Raw genomic sequence first — 24,832 nt, 5'->3', positions numbered from 1 at the left:
TTTTTCAATGTATTAAAGCAGTGTTGCACAAAGCATAGCTATCATTTATAGTTGCACAGTAAGAATTTGAGTGTTGTTTCTTTCAAGTACAGGATTCTGAACTGAAAAGAAGAAACTGCTACAGCAGCAGGACATTCTGTAGGCGAAAAATCAGGAATAGAAAAGAAGAAAGAAAAAAATATTCAAACTCAGCAACAGAGTAGTTCCACATTTACCTCTGACATAGACAGTGGCTGCAACGTACCAAGATGTGCATACAATGAACAGATATAACTCCTATGAACACAAGGCTGATTGGTCCAATCTGGTATGGGAAAAAAAAGGGAGGACAAAGGAGATAAACAGAATTTTCCATGAAAATATGTTGGGGGAAAATCTTTACATGCAAAAATTTCACATTGTAGCAAATAAATTAAGAATTAAAAATTTTATGCAACTGAATATTTTTTTCCCCCCTCGCAGGGGCAGATTTGCTGCTGATGCTTTATGGCATTCCTTACTTTTAGTTCACTACCTGACAGAAGGCTACTCAGGGGAGATCAAGCCATAAATACCAAATGGGTGTGAACAACTTCACTCCTCTAACAGCTTCCTTAAGACATTTGCCAAAAAAAATCTGTCAAGGGAGCAGCCTGCATATATGCACAATTCAAAACAGTAGTTTGAACCACTTTAAAGTGGCAATGACAATAAAAGTTTCTTTCCCTTACATTAGTAGACTTGACGATGTACAGTATAAAAAAAAAAGACAAGAACACAACCACAACCCTGATAACTTCTACTATTAGAAGTTATAGATAATTTCCAAATTAAATAATTTGTTTTGGAGTAGAAGTTTGACCAAAAGTTTTCACAGAAGGTACTTGCTTTTCACATGTAACTTCCATTCTTAAACCGAATGTCCTATAATAAAGAATTACAGGATTATTTAGCATAAGGTGAAAATTTCACTTGATTAAATTTGCCCTGCCTTAGGAAACCCATTAGTTGTTATCTAGTATAAACAAGCTGTGCTATACCCTGTTTCTGCAGAAACACAAGATTGATTTAACAAGCTGATGCTGCATCCTAGGACATACAGTCTGGCTCTAGAGAAGTCTGGACAAAGATAAGGCAACCCCGTAATAACAATTCCCATGAGACATCATAGGAGTCTGAGTGAATCAAAATCTTTCTTTTTTCTGATAAAGTTTTTGTTTTCGCCAGAAAAACACTTTGGCTGAGCAAAAATACAACATGTGCTATAAAGCCTTCAGTGTGAAGTAGTAACTTTTAAAAAAAAAAAAAAAAAAAAAACCACAACTCAATCTTCAGTACCAACTTCACCAGACTAGAGAGGAAAAATAGAACACAACTCTGTTGAAGTGACAAACAAAAAGTATCAAGATTTTAGTTTTTCAGACTCAGACACATATCTGTAGATCTTTCTAGATAATTTTTCTAATCTATGAAAAATAATTGAATTCTTACCACAATGCCAGCATTTTTTATTGCAAGTGGAAGACCAAGAAGTCCAGTTCCAATGTTTCCCTTGAGGAGGTGCGTAAGTGTTTGTATAAACCTGAGGATAAAAATATTAAAAGTCACATTAGAAGTATGCTGAGATTGGGGGGGGAAGCAAAAAAAAAAAAAAGCAAAACCAAAACCACACCCTCTGTCATTTATTAATTAAGGGATAAATTGTGAGCTTCAACTACTTTAAGTGGTCCAGCTACTTTAAAGAATGTCCAGCACATTCAAATAATGTTCTTATTCATCTTTACATGTGAGCTCCCTCAAATACAACATACAAGTCTGATCTTCAATTCCTTCCTCCTGCTTGTGAAAGGTTATTTTCTGTGCAATTTTACTGTCCTTTTGCCTCAGAGTCAAAATTACCAAGTTTTGTCCATGCTATTTTAGAATCAATAATATTCAAAACAATTACCAGCTGCAAATCACAAGTCTGACAGCCAAAGATTTATCAAAAGAAAAAAAACACTTTACAAGTTCTTCTAATTAAACTTTAACAAACAGATTATTTCCAAAGTTTTCTGAAGTTTCTTTATGAAAAAATAAAATCAATCAAAACCTTCTTTAAACAGTGCTTGGATTTTGAGTGACCCAATCACTTTACAAATGGGCACCTCGGAATATTTTACAGCGAGTACATTGTTAGCTTCCAAAAAACAGAGAACCTACTCAAAACGGGCTGCTTTTTGGCAGAACTATGCAAAGTCCTGATGTATAACCACTAAACTGTACCGCAGGTGCAAGAAAACCCCTTAAGAGTTCAGTAAACTACTTGTGAGAAACAAGTCACAAGCAACAAATTTTAACAAGCTCATACTTAAGAGTAATACATACGTAATGCCTTCTTCATTATCAAGCTGGTAGTGCTTCTCAACTGGCAGGAAATTATTTTCATGCTCTTCATCTGAGATGGCATCTGAATTTTGTTCATCAATTAAAGGCTTCATTACTTCCATGTCTGTACAACAGAGTTAATGCTACATTAGCATTAGAAACTAACTTACAGTTTAGAAGTGAAACACGACTCAAACTTCCCATGCCATGAGGTTTACCTGTGTTCCTAACTATAATGCTGATTTAGGCAGATAGATACACACAAGCACAAGTTTGCACAGGAAATTATCTCTGGCACATCATCTCATTATCATTATTATAATTATCATTATGGCCACACACTACAGTTTTTCATTAAAAAACCCAACCTTTTATCATCAAAATGTCAATGGTTTAGATCATTTTGAAAGCTAATAAACATAAAGCAAAATAGAAAAGTCATCTATTGTTACGAAAGGATGAGATTCATCTTACCCCCCAATTAGCTACTGCAAAACTAAGCATTTAGTCTACTCTTATCAGTGGTGAGCAAGGGAACTCCCCAGAGTTATCCCATCCTAAAATGGATAGTTAAGACAGGTACTGCAGAAGACGTCTCCAGTCGATGTCAAGAGAACCAAGATAAAGGAATTAGGCTGCATGCTTTGAAAGCTGCAATTTCACGAACCTCTTAAAGTAGCATAAACTGCCACTGCAGTCAACAAATGCCATTCCACCATCCAGCTAAACAACAGCACCAAGCAAGAGCAAGCAGCCAGTAGTGAACAAAATTGCCTTTAAGGCAAAACTTACACCTTACAGCAGTTTAATGTTAATTAGATTATAAACATTTTTAAATTATTACAGTTAAGCAAAACAAACCCTGCCAAGAGCAAAAAGCTTATTTACCTTACTCTTGCCTACCACAGTATCCATTCATAAAATATGTTGAATAAGTCTCAACTTCCATCATTTTCACAAAAAAAAAAAAGAAATCCCTGTGATTTTAACATCATCTATTTAAAAGAATTATCTGAATAAAGATAATATAGAAGAAATAAAGAATATACTGAATTATCACATTATTTTTCTAAGTGTGCAAGAGCACACCTTACTGAATTATCACATTATTTACAGAACTTGGAAAGCATGAAGAATATCACAAAGGACATTAGCTACATTAAAACATACTTCACTCTTCAGCAAGCAAATAAATTTCATAAACTGAGTGAACACTAAATACCTTAACCATATACTAACTTATTTATTTTGTGAGAATAATAGATATTAACTAAATACCTCTGAAATCTTTAACACCGGTGAGACTGTAGATACATTTAAAAGAAGGCATGGACAACTGACATCTTTATAGTACATAGCGGTATATGAACATGCCAAATACAAATTTTATTTTGAGGAGTTATGGTCAGTCTGATAAAAATTACTGCTTAATTTGAAAACAAGAGACATGCACAGAAACAGACAGGAAATACAGAACATACTGAAAATTAGCCATTGTATTGGGCTTGCATGGCAAGGTTTTGGTAACAGCGGGGGCTACAGGAGTGGCTTCTGTGAGAAGCTGCTGGAAGCTTCCCCCATGTCCGACAGAGCCAATGCCAGCCGGCTCCAAGACGGACCTGCCGCTGGCCAAGGCTGAGCCCATCAGCAACAGTGGTAGTACCTCTGGGAGAACGGGGTTAAGAAGGGGAAAAAAGTTGCTGGGGGACAGAAACGGCAGCCAGAGAGAGGAGTGAGAAGATGTGAGAGCCCCAGCCCTGCAGCCCCCCAGGTCAGTGCAGAAGGAGGGGAGGAGATGCTCCAGGCGCCGGAGCAGAGATTCCCCTGCAGCCCGTGGGGAAGACCATGGGGAGGCAGGCTGTCCCCCTGCAGCCCAGGGAGGTCCACGGGGGAGCAGATCTCCACCTGCAGCCTGGGGAGGACCCCACGCCGGAGCAGGTGGGTGCCTGAAGGAGGCTGGGACCCCGTGGGAAGCCCACAGGCTGCTGGCAGGACCTGTGGCCCCGTGGAGAGGGAGAGGAGCCCACGCTGGAGCAGGTTTGCTGGCAGGACTTGTGACCCCACGGGGGACCCACGCTGGAGCAGTCTGTGCCTGAAGGACTGCAGCCCAGGGAAGGGACCCACGCTGGAGCAGTCTGTGCCTGAAGGACTGCAGCCCAGGGAAGGGACCCACGCTGGAGCAGCTCGTGAAGAACTGCAGCCCCTGGGAAAGACTCACATTGGAGAAGTTTGTGGAGAACTGTCTCCTGTGGGAGGGACCCCAGGCTGGAGCAAGGGAAGACTGTGAGAAGGAAGGAGCAGCAGACATGTGTGATGAACCGACCCCAACCCCATTCCCCGTCCTCCCATGCCACTCAGTGGGAGGAAGTAGAGAAAAACGGGATTGAAGTTGAGCCCAAGAAGAAGGGAGGGGTGGGGATAAAGTGCTTTTAAGATTGGGGTTTATCTCTAATTACCCTACTCTGATTTGATTGGCAATAAATTAAATTAATTTCCTCAAGTCGAGTCAGTTTTGCCCATGACGGTAATTGCTGAGTGATCTCCCTGTCCATATCCTGACCCACAAGCCTATTGTTATATTTTTTTTCTCTCCCCTGACCAGTTGAGGAGGGGAGCGATCGAGCAGCTTTGGTGGGCACCTGGCATCCAGCCAAGGTCAACCCACCACAGCCATTCAACAAATTATGAAGGTTTCCATGAAACCTTAAAGATGTTTAACCCATCAGCAGGGCACTGAAGCCAATCCTAAGCAAGAGGCACTTACAAAGGAAAACTGTGAAGTGTAATATATGCTATAAAGCAGAAAGCAGCTTATCCAGGTAGTTAAAATTAAATGCATACAGCTCAAAATCTCCTGAAAACAGCAAAGTGTCATCTGAATTTGGTGTCAATAAAGTTTAAAGTCAGTAATGAAAGCACTTGACAGAAGCAAAGATGCCCATTGGAGAGCAAAATCAGAGGTCAGAGACTCAACCAGAAAGTACACTGTAAAGCAAATTTATACTCAAGTGATACTCTAATTATACAAGTTAAGACAGACTTAATCATCTTTCACTACATAGCATATAGTCTATGAATTGATCAAAAGAAGGGTCAGCAAAGAAGTTTCTTCCCTCTACTCCCACAGCATTGTGTTGACTAGTTCTTGAGAATGCCATGACCATCCTCTCTCAGCTCTGAGTAACTGCTGGGCTCATTCAACACTCAACAAGACCTGCGTACTCTAGTTCTGGAGTAAAAGCCTGTCCCCTCAGGGGTCAGAGGAGGCAAAGTGCCAATGCTGGAAGTTTCACCCAGTGGGCAAGTGATTAGGCTCATTTTCATTTTTAAAATATTGAGTCTAAACTAACAATCTGAAGCGTTTTCACTAGGAACAAGCCAAACTACAAGTGTGCATGCAAAGTCTGTGATCACATGAGATTCAACAACATATAAAAGAAATCATCGTTAAATTACTTTTCCAGTTTTGACTCCATCACATTTTGTAGGATGCTGTTTGTAATGCTAAACGATGACAACATGCAGCAAGTAAGGTTCCTATTTAGCAGTATGAGGGGATCAGCATGACTCTTAGGACCAACAACACCACTGAGTATCAACAACTGCTCAGTGAAGGGAGAAAAGTGAATTTCTCTTCTTCCATTCCAGCCTGATACTGAAATGTTGGATATATACATACATCCACACTGTTTACCATGCAACCAGATCACGCTCAGAAGACTGAATTTTATAGACATCCCATTTTACTTTTCTCCTAACTTCCTGACCCTTCTTCCGATCACAGAGGTAGTCCTTTAAGAATGGATTTAGACATAGTCAAGCATTCCTCTCATTTTTTAAGTAATAAGAATTTTTCTAAGACAGGCTATTTTTTTTCCCTCAAAAACTCATCTGCCCATGCCTAAAGCCACCTAGTCATATAAGGGTTATTGTTATCACTATCCCAGCTCTGATAATTACTAACTTATTGTCATGTCTAGAAGTGCTAAACAACTCACTGCTCTGCACAAACGCAAATTAAGAAAACAGCCCCTGCCCTAAAGAGTTTACAGTCTAATCATCCTCAGTTCACCTACTCGGTTATTTTTTGAAGTTGTTTTTTTTTAAACCATTTGTCATTTTTAACTTTTCCTGTGAAGTAGTTTTGCAGCTCACTGAAGGACTGCTTCAGAGTAGGCTGTCCTTAAACAAGATTGCCTTTGAGGGTTTTTTATGGTTTATTCTGTCATCTATGTAAATATCAGTCCTGATTATTTCAGTAGATTTCACAAATGCATTGTACCAAATAAGCCCAAAGCAAAATAGATATTTGCAATAACTGGTAAATTTAATTCACACTAGAAACATATTAAAACAAACAAACAAAAATTTAAAGCACTACAGAACAAGATTTCAGTATTAAAATCTTTAACAGCAAGAAATTTTAAAGATATTTAGAGAACTTTCAAAGAAGTTCAAGCACCAGTCTATTTTTCCTAGTTATCGGTATTCCATCAGACACTGTCAGTTACCTACTTCTTTGCCACCAAAGAACAGCACAATCAGACTGGCAAAATGCACTTAATTTTTCCAAGTTCAACTCTGGCAGGAAAATAACATAGCAGCTATTTAGAAACTAATGCATAGCATCTATGTAAATTCTAGGTTACATCATTAAAAAAAAAAAAAAAAAAAGTTTCTTTCCTGTGTGCACTAGAGATACACACAATTCAGTTCTTATTTACCACTCTACCATTAGTAAAGAAATAGAACAAAAATGTTTACTATACTCCTGCTACACTCTTTACCAAGATGACCTTAACATGCATACATTGACCGTCACAGAGCGTACTTTAATCTGAAACTCGCCTTCCTTGATTTCAGGATCTTCAATTTCATCATGCACTGTCACTGCAGCCCAGGCTGCCATCCATCTTCTTCCATATTCATGAGTAGCAGAACCAGCAACACATTTTCCCTAGTTGGGGGCACTTGCATGAAAGAAACCATCCTACAAGCTCTCCAGAAAAATCCTCAATTCCTTGGGCTCTGCCACATTGCCTCCCTAGGAGGTATTAGGTGGTAAAATTCCCCCATGAGAACCAGGACATGTGAACAGAACCAGGATGTGTGAACAGAAGGCTTCTTCCAGTTGTTTAAAGAAGGCTTCATCCACCTCTTCTTCCTGACTTGGTGCTCTGTAGCAGAGACTTGCCTTTCCATTCTTGCTGGTTGGCCTTACTTCTGATCTTCAGCCATAAGTTCATTTGTCCCACACAGCAGTTGACCGATTATGACAAAAAGCAAAGCATTTTTGGGTGTAAGAATTAATGGAACAGAAGGAAATATATGCAGGTCAGACAATACACACTGTCCTGATTTATTTAAATTCGCTGTATTTGTCATAGAAGACCAAGAACAGGATGACAGATAACACATGAAATGGAGGAGATGCTGTCTTTCCAGACGGAATCATCATCCAGAGAGAAGCCAGCATCTTCACCTATGAGGCTGAATGCCTGACCATTACCCCTTTTCTTCATCTTTTCCTTGTTTGACATCCTGATCTTTGTTCAGGAGCGAGATGACAGGAGTAACGAAAACAACATAAGCATTCTCAACAAGGCAGGAAGAAAGCTCACACTAAAAGATTTACACCAGCTATCCACTCCAAAAAGCCAGCCTCTCCCCCAGTTGATGAGCCTGTTCCCACCTCTCCATCCTTCACACCATATATACTTTCCTTGTATATTTAAATTCTTACGTCCCTTCATGCATCACCACTTCCAATACATTAATTCTTGTGCAGAAAAAATCCTTTGCTCTCTGAAATATCAGTAACCACTGTGCTTTTCAGGGATACCTCCTGGAGAAACAGCAGGACACTTGATAGTAGACTACTACTCTGCCTGCTACTGGTAATAGTAAACTTGAGTTTTAAGGAGATGTCTACATGATGCAGTTTTTAAGAAGTATCTTTCCCATAGAATTTTCACCAATTTACTCCTTGAGATCGCAACCAATCATGTGACCCACTATACTGACCCAAAGGAAAGATAACCTACTTCCCCACCAAAAGAGGTTATATGCAAAGTTTTTAGTCCATACATATAGTCAACATAAACCTTTAAAGGTTTCTGACCTTTAAAGATCATCTTGTTCCACTCCCCCGTGCCATAGGCAGGGACAGCTTCCACTTGATCAGGTTGCTCAAAGCCCCATCCAACTTGGACTTGAACACTTCCAGGGATGGGGCATCACAACTTCTCTGGGCAACCTGTGCCAGTGTCTCACCACCCTCAGCCTAAAAAATTTCCTCATGACCAATCTAAATCTACTGTCTTTCAGTTTAAAACCTTTGCCCCTTCTCCTGTCACTACAGGCCCTGGTTATAAAGTCTCTCTCTCCATTTTTCTTATAAGCCCCCTTTAGGTACTGGAAGGCTGCTATAAGGTCTCCCCGGAGCCTTCTCTTCTGAACAACCCCAACTCTCTCAGCCTGCCTTCACAGGAGAGGTGCTCCAGCCCTCTGACTATTTTCACGTCCCTCCTCTGGACCCGTTCTAACAGGTCCATGTCCTTCTTGTGCTGGGGGCCCCAGAGCTGGATGCAGTACTCCAGGAGGGGTCTCATGAACGCTGAGCAGGGGAAGACCACATATGGTGGCAATTTTATACCATTTCCTAAGCTAAAAGCAGTATCATAATAGTCCTTTTTTAAAATTTGCATGGGGAGAGATTTTCCAATCATATACTGCTGGAACACAGTGAGTAGAAGTTCCCCTCCACAAGCAAAAACGATTGCTATGCATGAGTTGCATACACTAACCTTTACTGGCCTTGAATTTTTGCAATGAAATACTTTGCCCTCATGCTATTTCTTGAGCTTTCACTTAAATTATTTCCCATATAAATGACCTTCAAGCACACACAACTTCTACAACATGTTATTCTTTTTCATCTCTTCATTCTCTGCTGGATCCACTAAATTATCTCCATATCAAAATAACACATAAATACTTTGGGTTTGATTGTTTTCACCTTTGTGCATTTGCCTCCGTGACATTACACTTCTTCTCAGCCTCATAGCTATTCATTTTTTCTGCATACAGTACAGAAGTCTATAAGATCTTCTTTGCAACTTCTCCTTATGCCTCTTGGTATATGCTGTTCTGTACTTGAACCTTTCTCCAGGCATTCTGCCATCTCAAGATTCATTGACAAGATTCAGGGAGACCCATAAAACTGACAAAAATCACAATGAAGTTCTCTGAACTACAGCACAGCACACAGCCTCACAACGGAGAAAACAACTGTAAGCATGTGGTCTTCCCGTATTTTCTTATTAGAACTTTAGACCGCTTCAAGCACAGTTGTGCTCCTTCTTCACTGCAAGGTCTTCCACACTACGCAATCATCTTAGCCCAAAAGGAAGGCAACAGTGAATTTAATATAGCACCCACTTTTTAACTTAAGCCACCTGGGTAAAGTACCTGACCATCCTTTCAGGGAAAAAATGGTGTCTAAATACATTTATCATGGTGGTTTGAATATTTATTTACAAGTCCTGGGGAAGTATAAGCTACATATTTTTTAGTATCTGTTTTCCCACACCATTCTGCTATTTTATTAGTGTCACTTACGCAACAGAACATCCCAATTTCATACTCAATTGCTTTCCCAGCTGAAAGCCATGAGCTATCACTGATAACAACAGAAAAGCAATGCATCATAAAGAATATTTACTTTGAAAACCACATTAAAGTTTTATTTATGAAGTGGCTCAATGTACAAGGCAACACATTTCATACAAAACTTGAGTCCCAATAGCACGGAACCTCCTATTTGAAAGGAGCAGCTGCTATTCTGTTGTCAGTACATGCAAGAACCAGAAGTTTTCTGCACACATACCGCTTTCTGCTACATGTTAACAGTTACCTACATTCTACTCTCAGTACATGTCATGCTAACCTGCCCATCATCATTGGTCTACATGTTGAAATGAAGACTTGAATGTCAATAAAAGTTAATAGGATGGCAGGATCTTAGGTGTTTCTTTAAAAGTACTTCTTTCAAACACAGCTAAGCAGTGTGCCAGACTTCTCAAGCCAGGCACCATTCACGTGCCAAGCCACTAAGTGTCAAAACAATGTTTTTACAGGGAATTTCCTTATGTGAAGGATGTAGCATCAGCTGTTCCAGAGAGAAGGGAAGATTTCACCTTACTTAAACATTGAGAATTGGTCTATCTGACCACAGCAAAAGGTGATTTTCCCCAAATGTCCCACTAAAAAACTTTTTAAAGCTCCATTCAATTAAAACATCTGTATATGTTTCTTTTTACAGATAAAATCTTTGCCAACATTCATTGAACAGTATTTGCATTACACAACTGATTTTATTGCTATTGGTTTACCACACTGCTGTACTTTTAATACTTCTAAAATGCCGATCAAATTGATAATCCTTGAAAGAAAAAAAGTTCATCTAATGCATCTCAAAAATACAGCCAGGCCTTCCAAAGCTCCAAGACCATTGCCATCAGCTTTTCTCTGAGGTGGTAGCTGGTCACAACAGCAGCAAAATTGCACACAGCTAGAGCACAGTAGGAGGCTTAATTAATTATCTTCTATGATTGGCCTTTTTTACCAGATGAGAGGCATTTATTTTAACCCAGTTATTATGCAGACATTCATTTGTCTGAGCATATGCCTGGAAACAAAGAAATTCTTTTTTTAAAAACAAGATTCAAAGCAACAAATTTGAACTTAATATGGACAATAAAGAAAATCATTACTATTGTTAAATATACTACCCCATACAACACAAATTAAAGTTATATGTCCTTTATGTGTACAGGTCATAGTAAGTCTTGAGAAATTTTGTGTACTACTACAGACTAAATCTCTTGCTTCTAAAATATATTTGCAGGTCAGCAGAAAAAACAGTAGAAATCTAAGACTTCTTCTGAAGAAATTAAATCCATAGTGAAAGAATCTGATTTTCAACCAAGCACCCAGTAGAAAGCTGTGCATGTAAAACTCCACAGAACAATAACACTTTAAAATCTACATCCATTTATGTACATTTTTTGTCTTGTGGGACCAGTACATAACCATGACAACAGTACCTTGAAATCTCTTCAGCCATCCTTCGGCATACCAGTCCTGGGCAACAGATATGGAGGGAACTGGAGTAAATTAGGTCAACTATTTACCCATGTTCTCAGAAACTGCTTAAATTAGACCTCAGAATATCCACTTCCTATCTGTACACTCAGGCTGGCAGTTCACTGATCCTATTCTAACATAATAGCTCATTTGAAAATAAATTCCACTACAAGTTTTAAAACACAGGTAACAGCAACCAGCACCAACTTATATTGTGACAACTACACTTACTACAGGTTCACCTGAAATACTGCATTATATAAAATACTCCAGCAATGCTATTTGGTCTCTATTCTAGCCATATAAATGTTCTTGAATTGCCTCTTTTCCCCATCATTCCTCATTTATCCCATGACTGGTGTATAGCTTTAGCCTAAAACATGTGAATCTGTTAACAGTAATGGTACTGGGACATAATACAAGGTTTGGATCATGCAACTTTCTAAGCACGGGGTTTTGTTTGATAATAGATGTCTCCTGTTGGAATACTGTGGCTATGTCCCTACTGCGCAGTCCATACTCATACTGACATCCAGATTTGTGTAACATCCAAATTTAATGGATCCAAACTTGTGGTCTAGAGCACACCAGGCAAGAAAGCTTGAGATTTCTCTGCCCCATAAAGCAGATATGTACTCACAAAGTAGAAGAGCAAGTGCTTTGCATACTTGGACCTAGCCTGAAATTAACTATTCTGGAAAGTCCACAGTCACTGACAGAAAATCGGCATGGAATATGCACAGTGACTTTGATTTCTTCCTAGAAGGGTCCAATACATGCAGTTTAAATACGTATCTCAAATTCCAGCTACAAGAACAGCATATGCGTGCCATACCTGAATCAGAGGTGAAGTTGGCTGCCTGCTGCCTCACAAAGCACATGGTGCAGAGCGCACCTCAGACTGCCTTAGGTCCACACTCTACCAAGCTGTCCAGGCTGCATCCAAACACCATACACTATTAGGGATCCAATCCACTGCTTAGTCACAGGACTTGCTGAAAACTTTGCATCATCTTTATTCAACGCAACTAAGAATAAGGCAATTCACTTCTACACACCCTTTTGTTTTTACTTAGCCAAAGTACCAGCCAATTTTCAGCTCTGTCTTTCCTTCAGCTAATATGAATTTCTTTTCTCCTCATGCCACCACAAAAATCTTTTCAGATCAAATGCTGTCTTCAGATTGTCTTAACAGTTATTTAAATATTTGTCATTGTTTCTGCTTTCTTCTGTGAATACCCATGCAAGAAGGATGCCAAAAAACTCTGCAAGTACTGTTACTATCAAGCAAGGTGTATTTGGTTTGGGTGGCAAGGGTTTGGTATTGGGGGGGGCTACAGGGATGATTTCTGTGAGAAGCTGCTGGAAGGTTCCCCTATGTCCAATAAAGCCAATGCCAGCTGGCTCCAAGTCGGACCTGCTGCTGGCCAAGGCTGAGCGAATCGGCGACAGTGGTAGTACCTCTGGGAGAACAGAGTTAAGAAGGGGAAAAGTTGCTGCCAGAAAGAGTGAGAAGATGTGAGAGCAACAACCCTGCAGTCCCCCAGGTCAATGCAGAAGGAGGGGAGGAGATGCTCCAGGTGCCGGAGCAGAGATTCCCCTGCAGCCCGTGGGGAAGACCATGGGGAGGCAGGCTGTCCCCCTGCAGCCCAGGGAGGTCCACGGGGGAGCAGATCTCCACCTGCAGCCCGGGGAGGACCCCATGCCGGAGCAGGGGGATGCCCGAAGGAGGCTGGGACCCCGTGGGAAGTCCATGCTCGAGCAGGCTCCTGGCAGGACCTGTGGTCCCGTGGAGAGAGGAGCCCACGCTGGAGCAGGTTTGCTGGCAGGACTTGTGACCCCACGGGGGACCCACGCTGGAGCAGTCCGTGCCTGAAAGACTGCAGCCTGTGGAAGGGACCCACGCTGGTGCAGTTCATGGAGGACTGTATCCCGTGAGAGGGACCCCACGCTGGAGCTGGGGAAGAGTGAGGAGTCCTCCCCCTGAGGAGGAAGGAGCGGCAGAGACAAGGTGGGATGAACTCACCCCAACCCCCATTCCCCGTCCCCCTACGCCGCTCAGTGGGAGGAGGTAGAGAAAACCAGGATTGAAGTTGAGCCTGGGAAGAAGGGAAGGTTGGGGCGAAGTTGTTTTAAGATTTGGTTTTATTTCTCATTATCCTACTCTGATTTGATTGGTAATAAATTAAGCTAATTACCCCAAGTCGAGTCTGTTTTGCCCATGATGGTAATTGCTGAGTGATCATTCCCTACCCTTATCTCGACCCATGAGTCCTTCGTTATATTTTTCTCTCCCCTGTCCAATTGAGGAAGGGAGTGATCGCATGGCTTTGGTGGGCACCTGGTGTCCAGCCAGGGTCAACCCACCACACAAGGCAACACAAAGTGCATTTCAACTTCTCCCAGAATTACCACTGCAACGTTAAACTGATTCCTTAACCCACTGAGGAAATAAATCACCGATTCATCACAGCTACACATCACACTGTAATCATGCATAAATGTCAACACTATATCCTCAAAGACCTCTGAAGAATTCCAACCACTACTCAACCACTAGTTACGCAGTGAGATTAAAGCTATATTGTTTAAATTGTTATAACCAGTATTTCTAGCTTTGTATCTTCAAGTGTATTTTTCTACCTCCTTGAATTTGCCAGCATCTTGCCAACATTTATGGACGTACTGCCAAAGAAACCTTTGAACTGTTACTAAATGTACTTAATTCTACAGCTTTTATAGCACACTGAAGTAATCCTTTGGTTCAAAAGCTCTGCAAAGAAATTAATTTTCACTGAGAACTTTAGTTAATTTTTCTATACTGCTCAAGCAATTAACACTTCCAAAATTAACTGAACCCCTTAGCACCACAAGGGACAAAACTAATCTCCATCATTTTCATTTTGTGGGTGAAACAGAGACAAAAGGATGAAGCAGTCTGCCAGGCCTGCACAGCAAATTAAAGGCAAAGGACGTATTAAAAACAAAGCCAAATACAATCTCCCATTGTTCCTTCGCAGAAGGTCACCTCCAAGAAAAACTCCTATCTAAAACCCCTTTTCCAAATCCAATTTAGCAATATGATCTGGTTTTTTTCCTTGAGGGTTTTGAAGTCAGTGTCATCACATAGAAAAAAACTGGATTTGACATACAAGCATTAAAAGATTTGGGGGATAGGATATAGCTTATCATTGTTTACATCAGCTGTTTTTACTCATTTGTGGGAGAAGGAACACACAGGTCTTGCTGGAGCACCACTTCACATGTACATTAAATGCCTGGCAAAACGCAGTAGGCAAAGGGGGTCTTGTAGGTACTTCACTGCTCAGTCGGCTTCTACACAAGAACATGCTAACATGGCCAGAAACACAGCACAAGATTCACAGTCCTGTGAAATGCTTTTATTAAATAGAGGGTGACCCCGTGCCTCTGTAATAGGGATAAAGATTCAATTTAATAAGAAGCTGTTTTGACTGCTGTATAAAAGAGAAAATCAGAACCACATAATCTTTACACTAGCCTAAAATGTGGTTTTATGCTAATATTTTCTCACAAGCTATAGAATGCCATATTCATGATCCAGAGGGCATGCCCAGAGCTTCTGTCACCTAACCAAGCCAGTGGCTGCTCTTATGGGACAAGATTAGTGATCAAGTCTCTGAATAGCAGAGCTTTTCAATTCAGCATTCTGAACCAGTGCTCTGAAGAAAAAAATAGTTACAAAGAAAACATTGCCACTATTTTCAGAATCTGCAACTGGCTCAGTAAGCAGCTTGCTGTACGACGCTCAGTTACTCCCTCAACCATAGAAAGAAATACCTGTTTCTCCACTCTCCAAACGTCAGCCTATAAATAACCTTCCCAGCATTTCTCCAGAAGACATCGAACTGTAAAGTACAGCGTTGTCCACCAAACACACATAAATCTGGCAAGATCTGCCACATTACTCAGTCATGTGCTTCCACAACCGCTGAAGAAATTACAGATCGATAAAAAGTGACTATGAATGGTAGTGCTAGGGGCATGCTTGTCAAGATCGAAAAACTTTCGTAGTTTCTTCTAGTTCAAGGGGGAGCTAACAGATAATCCCATTCAACCATACACCAGCCAGCTGTCTTTATTTTCCACTACAACTCCTACCGAATACAAGAGACCTAAGAACAAACAAAAAATCCCCCCTAAAATGAAAATGTATTTTCCAGAAAGAAAATTAAAAAGGAAAAATAATCTGATTTAAAAATTGCTATTAAATGCTAATAATTATATTTTCCATAATAGTAAAAGTTAGCATTAGCTTTTGTTGTTTGTTTTTCCAAGAACTTTAAAGCTCTACTTTGTGCAATTAGTTGAATCCCTCCTTATTTTTCTTTGGAAAACATGTCTTTGTGTCATTTATTTCTCTTCATTACAGACTGTAACTTTAATAAAGTAGATTTATTCTGCTTTATGGTAGAATTTATTAATCTTGAGAACAGTTATTTCTGAACAAATGCTGAAAGTCAATAATGCCACTCAGTAAGCAGGAAGAACGGTTTGCTTTTGCATCATAACTGTCAAATCCAGAAGGCTAATAAAATGAGACACCTGAATTATTAAACCAAAGCCTATACAGGTCTCCATGGTTTAGAAGAACTTTCAGCGGAGCGCTTTTACTGCAACCCACAACGTATCATTTCTTTGGGAAGATGTTAGTCTTAAATAATCCACTGTCCTGCCTAGACCAAGCTACACATTTCTACATGATTAAAACACTTTCAAGTGATGACACATTGGTAACATTTAAATTTTATTAAGTATTGAATAGGACCAAACCATGCAAAAAACTTCTGAAATCTTACCAGGTGTTGATCTGCATTTTTAAACAGTTAATCCCATAATAAATTTTGGTTTTAAGGTTTCTAACAGAGAAACTGTCAGAGCTGTGAACCTCAGCAAAAAAAAAAAAAAGCTAAAATTTCTTTCTGCCACCTTTGCTCTGGAGGTGGCAATCTCTCATTGCAAGGTGGATCAGCCTCTGGGACAATAAAATCTGAAGCGTGTCTCCTGCTTCCCACCATTACCACCAGACAGGACTAATTCTTGACATTACAGTGGAACACAGCTTTGAGATGAGACTTCCAGCCTGCCCAGTCCAGCCCAGAATCAGCTATACTTTAAACCTGCTACGAGTTATCTCTTGCCCATCTACGGAGAGACAAATTAAGCGGTGAACCTATCTGTGCCCTCCAACACTCAGACTTAAAGGACTGAAGAGCAATCTGCAATAAATACAGCTAATATATCAAAACACACACACACCCCCCAAATAAAACCAAACCCCCAACCCCCCCGCCTTTCATCACAGCTAACAGCATCACCTAGCGATGCCAAGACAAAGTATTTCCTAAACTCCTGTGCAAGACCGCGACTTCCCCATGAGACCCAGAGCCAGCCAGGTGCGCTGCCCGACGCCTTCAGGGAACCGCCCGCGCCTCCCTCAGCGCCGGCCTTCCGCCAGGTGGGGCCGCCGCCGGCCCCTCCGCCCGCCGACCCGCTGTGGAGAGACCCCGGCCGGCTCTCCCTCTCCGAGGCGGCCGCGGCGGTGCGAGAGGCTCCGCTTCCCTCAGCCCCGCCCGACCCCGGGTGCCGCCGGGCCGGCTGCGGGGCGCTCAGCGCTCGCCTCCCGCCTCCCCGGCCCCGGCCCGCGGTGCGCTGGGGAGGCCCGGGCCGCCGCCGCCCGATGCGGAGGAGCGGCAGGACCGGGCCCACCCCTCCCCCAGGTGGGATGGTTCATCCCGCCCGCCTCGATGCGCTGAACGCTGCAGCGCATCCCCCGTGGGCCGAACCATTCCGCCTGGAGGGGTGGGGGGGGTGGACCTCGGCCGGCCGCTCTTCACGCTCACGCCCCCTCCTCTCCGCCCCGCGGCGAGCCGCCATCCCGCTGCCCCTCGGCCGCTGCCGCCGGCCCGCACGGCACTCCTCACCCAACTCCTCCCCGCCGCCGCCGTCCATCTCCCCACCGGCGGGCTCTCCGCTCGCCCTTCCGCCAATGTGGAGCCGGCCGGCGCGGCGCTGCGCATGCGCCCCGCCCGACGGGTCGCGCCCCGCGGGAGCGAACCATAGATAGCGGCCGGAAAGACAAGACGTGCGTGGGGCAGGGCGGGCGTTGGTCCTCCAGGCGGGGCGCGGAGCGCGGAGCCCCGCCGAGCTCCTTGACGCCTCGTGCCTTGCGTCCTGCGCTTTCCTCCGTGCCCTCACACGGCAGCCGCCCCGCCGCCGGGTGCTCTCTGAAGCATCTGCCCTTTGAAATGCGTGAGCCTCCTCGTGTGGGCGAGCAGGGCCTGCCTCTGCCTCGCAGTGGGTCTCCGTTGCGGGAGCTTCCCCCTTGACGCCCTCGGGCCTCGCTCTCCGCGGAGCTTCCCTCTGCCTCCCGGGCACCCCGGCCCGGCCGAGCCGCAGTGGCCGCGCACAGCTTCCCTGCGGCGGGACACGGGAGCTCCGGCCTCCCCTCGGGATCGACCCTCAGCAAGAGGGGCCGGGGCTGAGACGAAGCGCGCGGCTAGTCGCTCGCCACGTGCAACGGCTCGTACGGTTATGGAAGGCTGCGTAATTGTGTTTGCCTTCCAGCGCTAGCAAATTAACTCATTACCCTTTTTTTTTTTTTTTCCTTCAGAGCCTTTCAGGAGCAGCCGCTCTTAGATCAGCACAGGCTGCCTCACGGGAATTGGCATTGCTTCATGGTTCTGCTGCAGCCCCAGGTCTGATGGCCCCATAAGGCCCTGCCGACATCTGCAAGGCTGGGGAGCCCGGCTTCGGAAAGGGCGCTGCAAGCATAGAGCCATAATTAATAACCAAAGACTGAAAACAAGGGTGGGAGTCAAGAGTTCAGCAGCGCTTGACAGCTCAGCTTGTCAGTGATTTGCAGTTTGGCCTCCTGAAAGCCAGTCACCTTCAACAAGTTCAAATTATTTTCCTTACGTGAAACAAGGAATGATTCAAAAAGGACATTTGTGAGAATCATAGTTAATGATGGATCAACCACTGGAACAAGAAAGAGTGATGTGAAGACTTATCTGTAACTAATTGTTTCATATCGAGTTACTTCCTGAAACTGATGTTCCACTTTTTGCAGATTCCACAGGAACAGTGCATCTTCTCTGTGCACTCTTGTAGATAAGAATACGATTTCTAACAGCTTCACCCATAAGCAGAATAAATGTCAGGGAAATGCAGGTAGTGAAACAATGCAAAGGAGCATGGATTTGGAAATCTGCTGCTTCTAAGTAATTGTTTTTATTCATATTAAAAGAAAGCAGTATTTCCTGTAATTCCTTGTATTTTTTTTTAATCTTTGGAAATCAAGTGTATCAAGGTGCTAAAATAGATTTCAACTACACCCTGCAATCAAAGCTATAATCACTGCTCCAGGTCACTCTGAAGTGATATTCAGTATCCTTACTCTCTAAACCTTTCCTCTGAAATTAAGCATTTTAGACTTGTACGATAAGAGCTTCTATAATTCCATGAACTTTTATTTTCATGGTTTGAAGTCCCTAATATAGGGCTGGTTAGGGGCAGGTGGGTCAGAAGGGAAGAATGAAAGAAAGACATAATGCTCCAAAGGATTTTCAACTGAAGTTATACTGTCTAGCCTAAAAGGATCACCCTTTGACAGAACCTTCTCCCAGCAAGTTTAGTCTATTGTGAATTTTGAATACTTGGAGACTGATCTTCCACTAACCTGACACCCACTCTTTAACCTGTCTTTTGTGCTAGTTGCTCCCAGAATAACCCATCGGTATTTTTTCATCAAAACTTTCAAAGTTCTGCCTATATCTATGGCTGAGTGACTTAAGTAATAAAGTTTCCAGCTGTTGGTTTCCTAAAACATAACATGGTTGGTTTTTTTGCAATGAGAATGTATGATAAAATAATTTGTCTTTTTTCTACACAGGAGAAATGCAAGAATCATCTGAAGCCTCTCAGAAGCTTCATTCATCTTCAGGCAGGCATCATTAATTCACTTATCTTCAATGAATAAATTCTAATGGGGAAGACATTCCTTTTCAATTGTCGAATTTATGTTTCTTTCCAGGTACCGTGCTTCTCCAAACTTTAATTAAAAAAAAGAGCTGTGTAAGTAAGTGATCTATTACTTGGCTTCCTCAAATTTATTTTCTAAAAGGGTTCTCAGTAGGCAATCTGTGATTGTAGGTTATTGATTTAAGGAACTGACTCACTAATTACAATGTTTTTGTCAAGCCTTTACACAGTGTATATCTATTTTCTTTATAATCGTGGATATTCTGTATTCTCCATTGTTTCTAACAATGCCAAAGTTTGTTCAGAAAAGTGTATCAGACCATTAATGTATATTCAAAATTGGTATTCAGATAAGAGTGTTCATTTGTTCTACCTTGCCATTTCATTTCAGCACTTGGCTCACAGTAAATGCCGCGTAGATGTTGAAAAGACTTTAAGGATGTAATACATCTTTATTTCACGTCCTTCCCAATGGAAAACAATTTCTTTCTACTACTTGCCACTATTTGCATCAAAGTTCCTTCTTCTGGGAAGAGGTTTCTTATGTGTTTGAAGAGCTTTTTTCTAATATGCTCCAAAAATTATATCAAATATCTGAGTAACAAGTGGTGATCAATGAATAATCAGAAAATGCAGGAGATACTATAATGGGATGGATATTCATGATTTAGTAATATGCATTTTGTTCCTTATTGGTAAGAATAGAAGTATTTGCTTTAATGCAAGCATCTGGTTGAATTCTAGTCATCCATCCATCAATGCAAAATTACTTCATGATGTGAATATTGCAGCCACCAAATGCTTATTTACTCTAGGCTTCATATTCTGAATAGCATATCCAGCTTGCCTCTTAGAAATCATGGGTTCAACTCATAATGGTTTTTTGGTTCAGAACAAGGCCAGATGAAGTGCAATACCCAACTTCTTACATTTCTAATTTTTTTTATTAAAAACTAACCCTGAAATCTTTAAGGGCCATTTTCAGGAAATTTTTTTGTCTACTTAAATGCTCCTTATTAGAATAGCTGCTCTGCTAGGTCTGTCTAAATTTCCACACTTTTTTAGGGAAAAAAAGTACAATAACAGAGTAAATACACAGAAATACTGTTTTGATATACAATCCCTCCACACAGATGTCAGCTAGCTTTAGTTTTTGGGCTGCTCAACTCTTGAGGGACTTTTCTTCATTTCTTCACACAATCTTTTTTTGCAATCCTTTATATGTGGCTTCCAGACCATCCAGTGGGAGTGAGTCCCATACTTTAATTATGCATTGTGCAAAAAAGTGTGCCTTTTGAGCCTGCTACCTGATATTCATCTGATAACCCCTAGTTTTGTAATGTAAAAATAATTATTGCATTTACCTTCTCCAAGTCATTCTTGGTTTTACAGATTTGTCCTGGTTTCAGCTGGGATAGAGTTAATTGTCTTCCTAGTAGCTGGTACGGTGCTATGTTTTGAGTTCAGTATGTGAAGAATGTTGATAACACACGGATGTTTTCAGTTGTTGCTAAGTAGTGTTTAGTCTGAAGTCAAGGATTTTTCAGCTTCTCAAGCCCAGCCAGCGAGAAAGCTGGAGGAGCACAAGACGTTGGCACAGGACACAGCCAGGGCAGCTGACCCAAAGTGGCCAATGGGGTATTCCATACCATGTGACGTCATGTCCAGTATATAAACTGGGGTGAGTGGGGGCAGGGGGAATCACCGCGCGGGGACTAACTGGGTGTCGATCGGCGGGTGGTGAGCAATTGCACTGCGTGTCATTTGTACATCCCAATCCTTTTATCATTACTGTTGTCATTTTATTAGTGTTATCATTATCATTAGTAGTTTCTTCTTTTCTGTTCTATTAAACCGTTCTTATCTCAACCCACGAGTTTTACTTCTCTTCCCGATTTTCTCCCTCATCCCACTGGGGGGGGGGCGGAGTGAGTGAGTGGCTGCGTGGTGCTTAGTTGCTGGCTGGGGTTAAACCACGACAAGATTACTGTCATACTCTGTCTCCTATCTCTTTTCCAGGTTGGAGAGTCCTAGTCTACTTAATCTCCCCTCATAGAGAAGGAAGCATTCCATGCTTTTCATCATTTCTCTCCCCTTCCTCTGTTTTCTAGATTTTCTATTTTCATTTGCATACGAGGAGACCAGAATTGCAGACATACAAGGACACTAAAAAGCCTTCTGTGTACATCTGACTGTTTTTTACTTCTGCTTTTTATAACAGTTTGTATTTTAACTTTTACTCAGGTGCTAAGTTGCAAGGTGATTACTTTGCATAATGTTTTAAGGGGCCATTGGTAGGCCTCAATTATATTGCCATCTGCCTGTCTGTAGACTATAATCCTGTCTGTTTGGCAAATGATTGACATTCCCCCAAGATTTATATCACTCGTTTATATCTAAGAGCACATTTTGAAATCACCTTGAATATCCACATTTCATTAGATCGTGTATAGCATATTGCTCATCTGTATATCAAAAAGCAATAGCTCCTGTCATTTCATCACTGATGTGAAAACATGCATTTATCTCTTTACCTCTTTCCAGTTCCTTGGTCACAAGTGTGAGCTTCCTTTCACACAAATTCCTTATGATCAGTGTTCTGGTCTGTAATGACCCATTTCCAAGGATTCCTATTTTTGCTTTTTCTTGGTACAAATGTCAAGCACTGAACATCCTAAACTGTTGTTAAAAAGTCAGCATCTTAATGGTCAGCATCTTGGAAAAAAATGCAGTTGATTGATAGACTAAGAGACTCAAGCTTTTAGAAGGACTTAGTTTGATTTTTATTGAATTGGGGACTGTTTTCTGGCATCTTTTTGCTATGAAGTTTCATACTGTGCACGGAACAGCCTGCCTTTCTTTGCTATAACAAGCCTTTTGGAAGGAGGTCCAGAGGTTGATTTTCCATTGCATTTCGTAGAATCACAGAACACTAGAGGTTGGAAGGGACCTCTGGAGGTCATCTGGTCCAATCCCCCTGTTCAAGCAGGGACACATGGACCTGTCCAGACAGCTTTTTAATATCTCCACAAAGGGAGACTCCACAGTGTTTCTGGGTAGCCTGTGCCAGTGCTCAGTCACTCTCACAGGAGAAAAATGTTTCCTGATGTTCAGAGGGAACCTCCTGTGTTTCAGGTTGTGCCCGTCACCTCTGGTCCTGGCACTGGGCACCACTGAAAAGAGCCTGGCTCTGTCCTCTTAGCACCCTGCCTTCAGGTATTTATAGACATTAATGAGATCCCCCTGAGCCTTCTCTGAGGTGCTCCAGTCCCTTCATCATCCATCTGGCCCTTCGTTGGACTCTCTCCGGTGTGTCCATGTCTCTCTTGTACTGAGGAGCCCAGAATTAAACACAGTACTCCAGGTGTGGCCACACCAGTGCTGAGCAGAGGGGAAGGACTGATCACCTCCCTTGACATGGTGCCAATACATTGCCTAATGGCCTACTGCTGGCTCACATTCAACTTGGTGTCCACCAGGACCCCCAGGTCCTTTTTTGCCAAGCAGCTTTCCAGCTGGGTGGCCACCAGCATAAACTGGTGCCTGGAGTTGTTCATGAGGTGTGTGGCTGAGGATGACAGTCATGTTGTCAATGTCACCAATTAAGAACAGATCATAAAAGGACCATTGTGTTCAACAGCTGTGCTTCAGACTCCAAAACTGCTGTTTGCAAGTTTGATTGCTACAGCTGTGATGAACACAGAAATGTTAGATAGTCCCCACTGGAATCTGTAAAACATAGTTGTTGAGTAACAAAATGTTAAAAGCCTAGTGTGTGTTGACTCTCTCTAAGCTTTGATGAAGAATAAATATGATTACGGAAGATGTTGCAGCTGTCAAAAGTGCTGCTGGTGGTTCATACTTCAACTAGAAATTATCAGCACAGCTCAAATATCAGAACCATTTCAGAAAGCCGCCAGGATTTTTCCCAGGATGAATCATTATCATGTGGCTAAAGTAAAATGTGATAACTTCCTTCTCCAACTGATAGAGGAGCCAACAAGGAGAGGAGCTATGCTGGACCTTGTTTTCACCAACAAGGAGGGACTGGTGGGGAATGTGAAGCTCAAGGGCAGCCTTGGCTGCAGTGACCATGAAATGGTGAAGTTCAAGATCCTTCGGGCAGTGAGGAGGGCGCACAGCGAGCTTGCCACCCTGGACTTGAGGAGAGCAGAAAGGACAAGGGGCAATGGCTTCAAACTGAAAGAGGGTAGGTTTAGATTACAGGTAAGGAAGAAGTTCTTCACTGTGAGGGTGGTGAGGCACTGGCACAGGTTGCCCAGAGAGGCTGTGGATGCCCCATCACTGGCAGTGTTCAAGGCCAGGTTGGATGGGGCTTGGAGCAACCTGGTCTAGTGGAAGGTGTCCCTGCCCATGGCAGCGGGGTTGGAACTAAGACGATCTTTAAGGTCCCTTCCAACCCAAACCATTCTATAATTCTATGTTTTTTTCTGTCACTTAATGAAAATAAAAGATCTGTGTTTGCCTATGGATCTGTATATACTGGGACTTATCAGTCAAGATCTGTGTTTGCATATGCATCTGTGTATACTGGGACTTATCAGTCAAGCATTGCCAGCATCAAGGTTCACTTTTGTTGTTTAATTTGGTGGGCTGCCAGTGTCAACTTCCTTTCAACACAGTTCAAAGTCGAAATACAGCATCCCTTCAGTAAGTAGGTCACTTGGGAAAATACCGCAAATGTTCAGATGCTTGTGAATCTTTGTCGGTTCTTATATAATTTATCTTAAATATTTACATAAAAACAGATGCTGTGCACGAAAAACTTACCAAGTTGCGCTAAAGGAGATCATAGGATAATTTGGGGCATTGTTTCAGATTTACACCACTTTTCCATATTATCCTGCTAACGTCACCAGTGCTATAATCAGAAAAACAGTGCTTGAATTCTGAGGGTGTCCTAGAATACAACGCTCCATTTACTCTAAGCATCTGCATGGACCTACCCTTATGCTTGTGAAATTAGCTAGATATCTGAATTTCCACACATGACCAGAGACACTTCAGGTCTTGACATCTGTCTCCAACTTACGGTCAGTTAATGTCTTGTACTAGAGTATTCAGTAATAAAAGTAATAAAATAGAAATAAAATAAATAATATAAATATTAAATATTATCTATTAATATATTTTATATTTATATATTATGATAATATAAAGGTAATAAAAATAAAAGTATTCAGTAATAAAATAGGACCAGGGAGGTCTTACTTTGTGGCCCTGTTCTGGACCTCTAACCAGATTTCTCCAAGACTATGTCCAGGGGACAGTTCTCTTCAAGTCAGCTCCCAAAAAG

At 42.0% G+C, this 24,832-nt stretch overlaps 1 protein-coding gene across 6 annotated transcripts in view; it reads right to left on the bottom strand.

The window, feature by feature from the left end:
• SLC36A4 (solute carrier family 36 member 4) overlaps nucleotides 1-17,555 on the bottom strand; it is a 121,837-nt gene extending 104,282 nt beyond the window's left edge. For 2 of the 6 annotated variants that reach the window (XR_003927585.1, XM_030042934.2), the window contains exons 1-4: nucleotides 17,457-17,555; nucleotides 2,347-2,470; nucleotides 1,471-1,561; nucleotides 216-304 (exon numbers count right to left, since the gene is read on the bottom strand). Coding sequence is in view for 4 of the 6 variants with exons in the window: in XM_030042934.2 (XP_029898794.1) it covers nucleotides 216-304; nucleotides 1,471-1,561; nucleotides 2,347-2,470; nucleotides 17,457-17,484 (332 nt within the window). In the remaining 2 variants the exon portion in view is untranslated. Of the gene's footprint in view, nucleotides 1-215; nucleotides 305-1,470; nucleotides 1,562-2,346; nucleotides 2,471-7,177; nucleotides 8,541-17,110; nucleotides 17,350-17,456 lie in introns of those variants that run through there. The other 4 variants (XM_030042935.2, XM_030042936.2, XM_030042937.2 and 1 more) reach the window with 4 other exon arrangements.
• Between the last annotated feature and the right edge of the window lie 7,277 nt (nucleotides 17,556-24,832).

This window comes from Aquila chrysaetos, chromosome 19 (assembly GCF_900496995.4).
Source record: "Aquila chrysaetos chrysaetos chromosome 19, bAquChr1.4, whole genome shotgun sequence".
Lineage (NCBI taxonomy): Eukaryota > Metazoa > Chordata > Aves > Accipitriformes > Accipitridae > Aquila > Aquila chrysaetos.
This window is presented reverse-complemented; position numbering and strand designations above follow the sequence as displayed.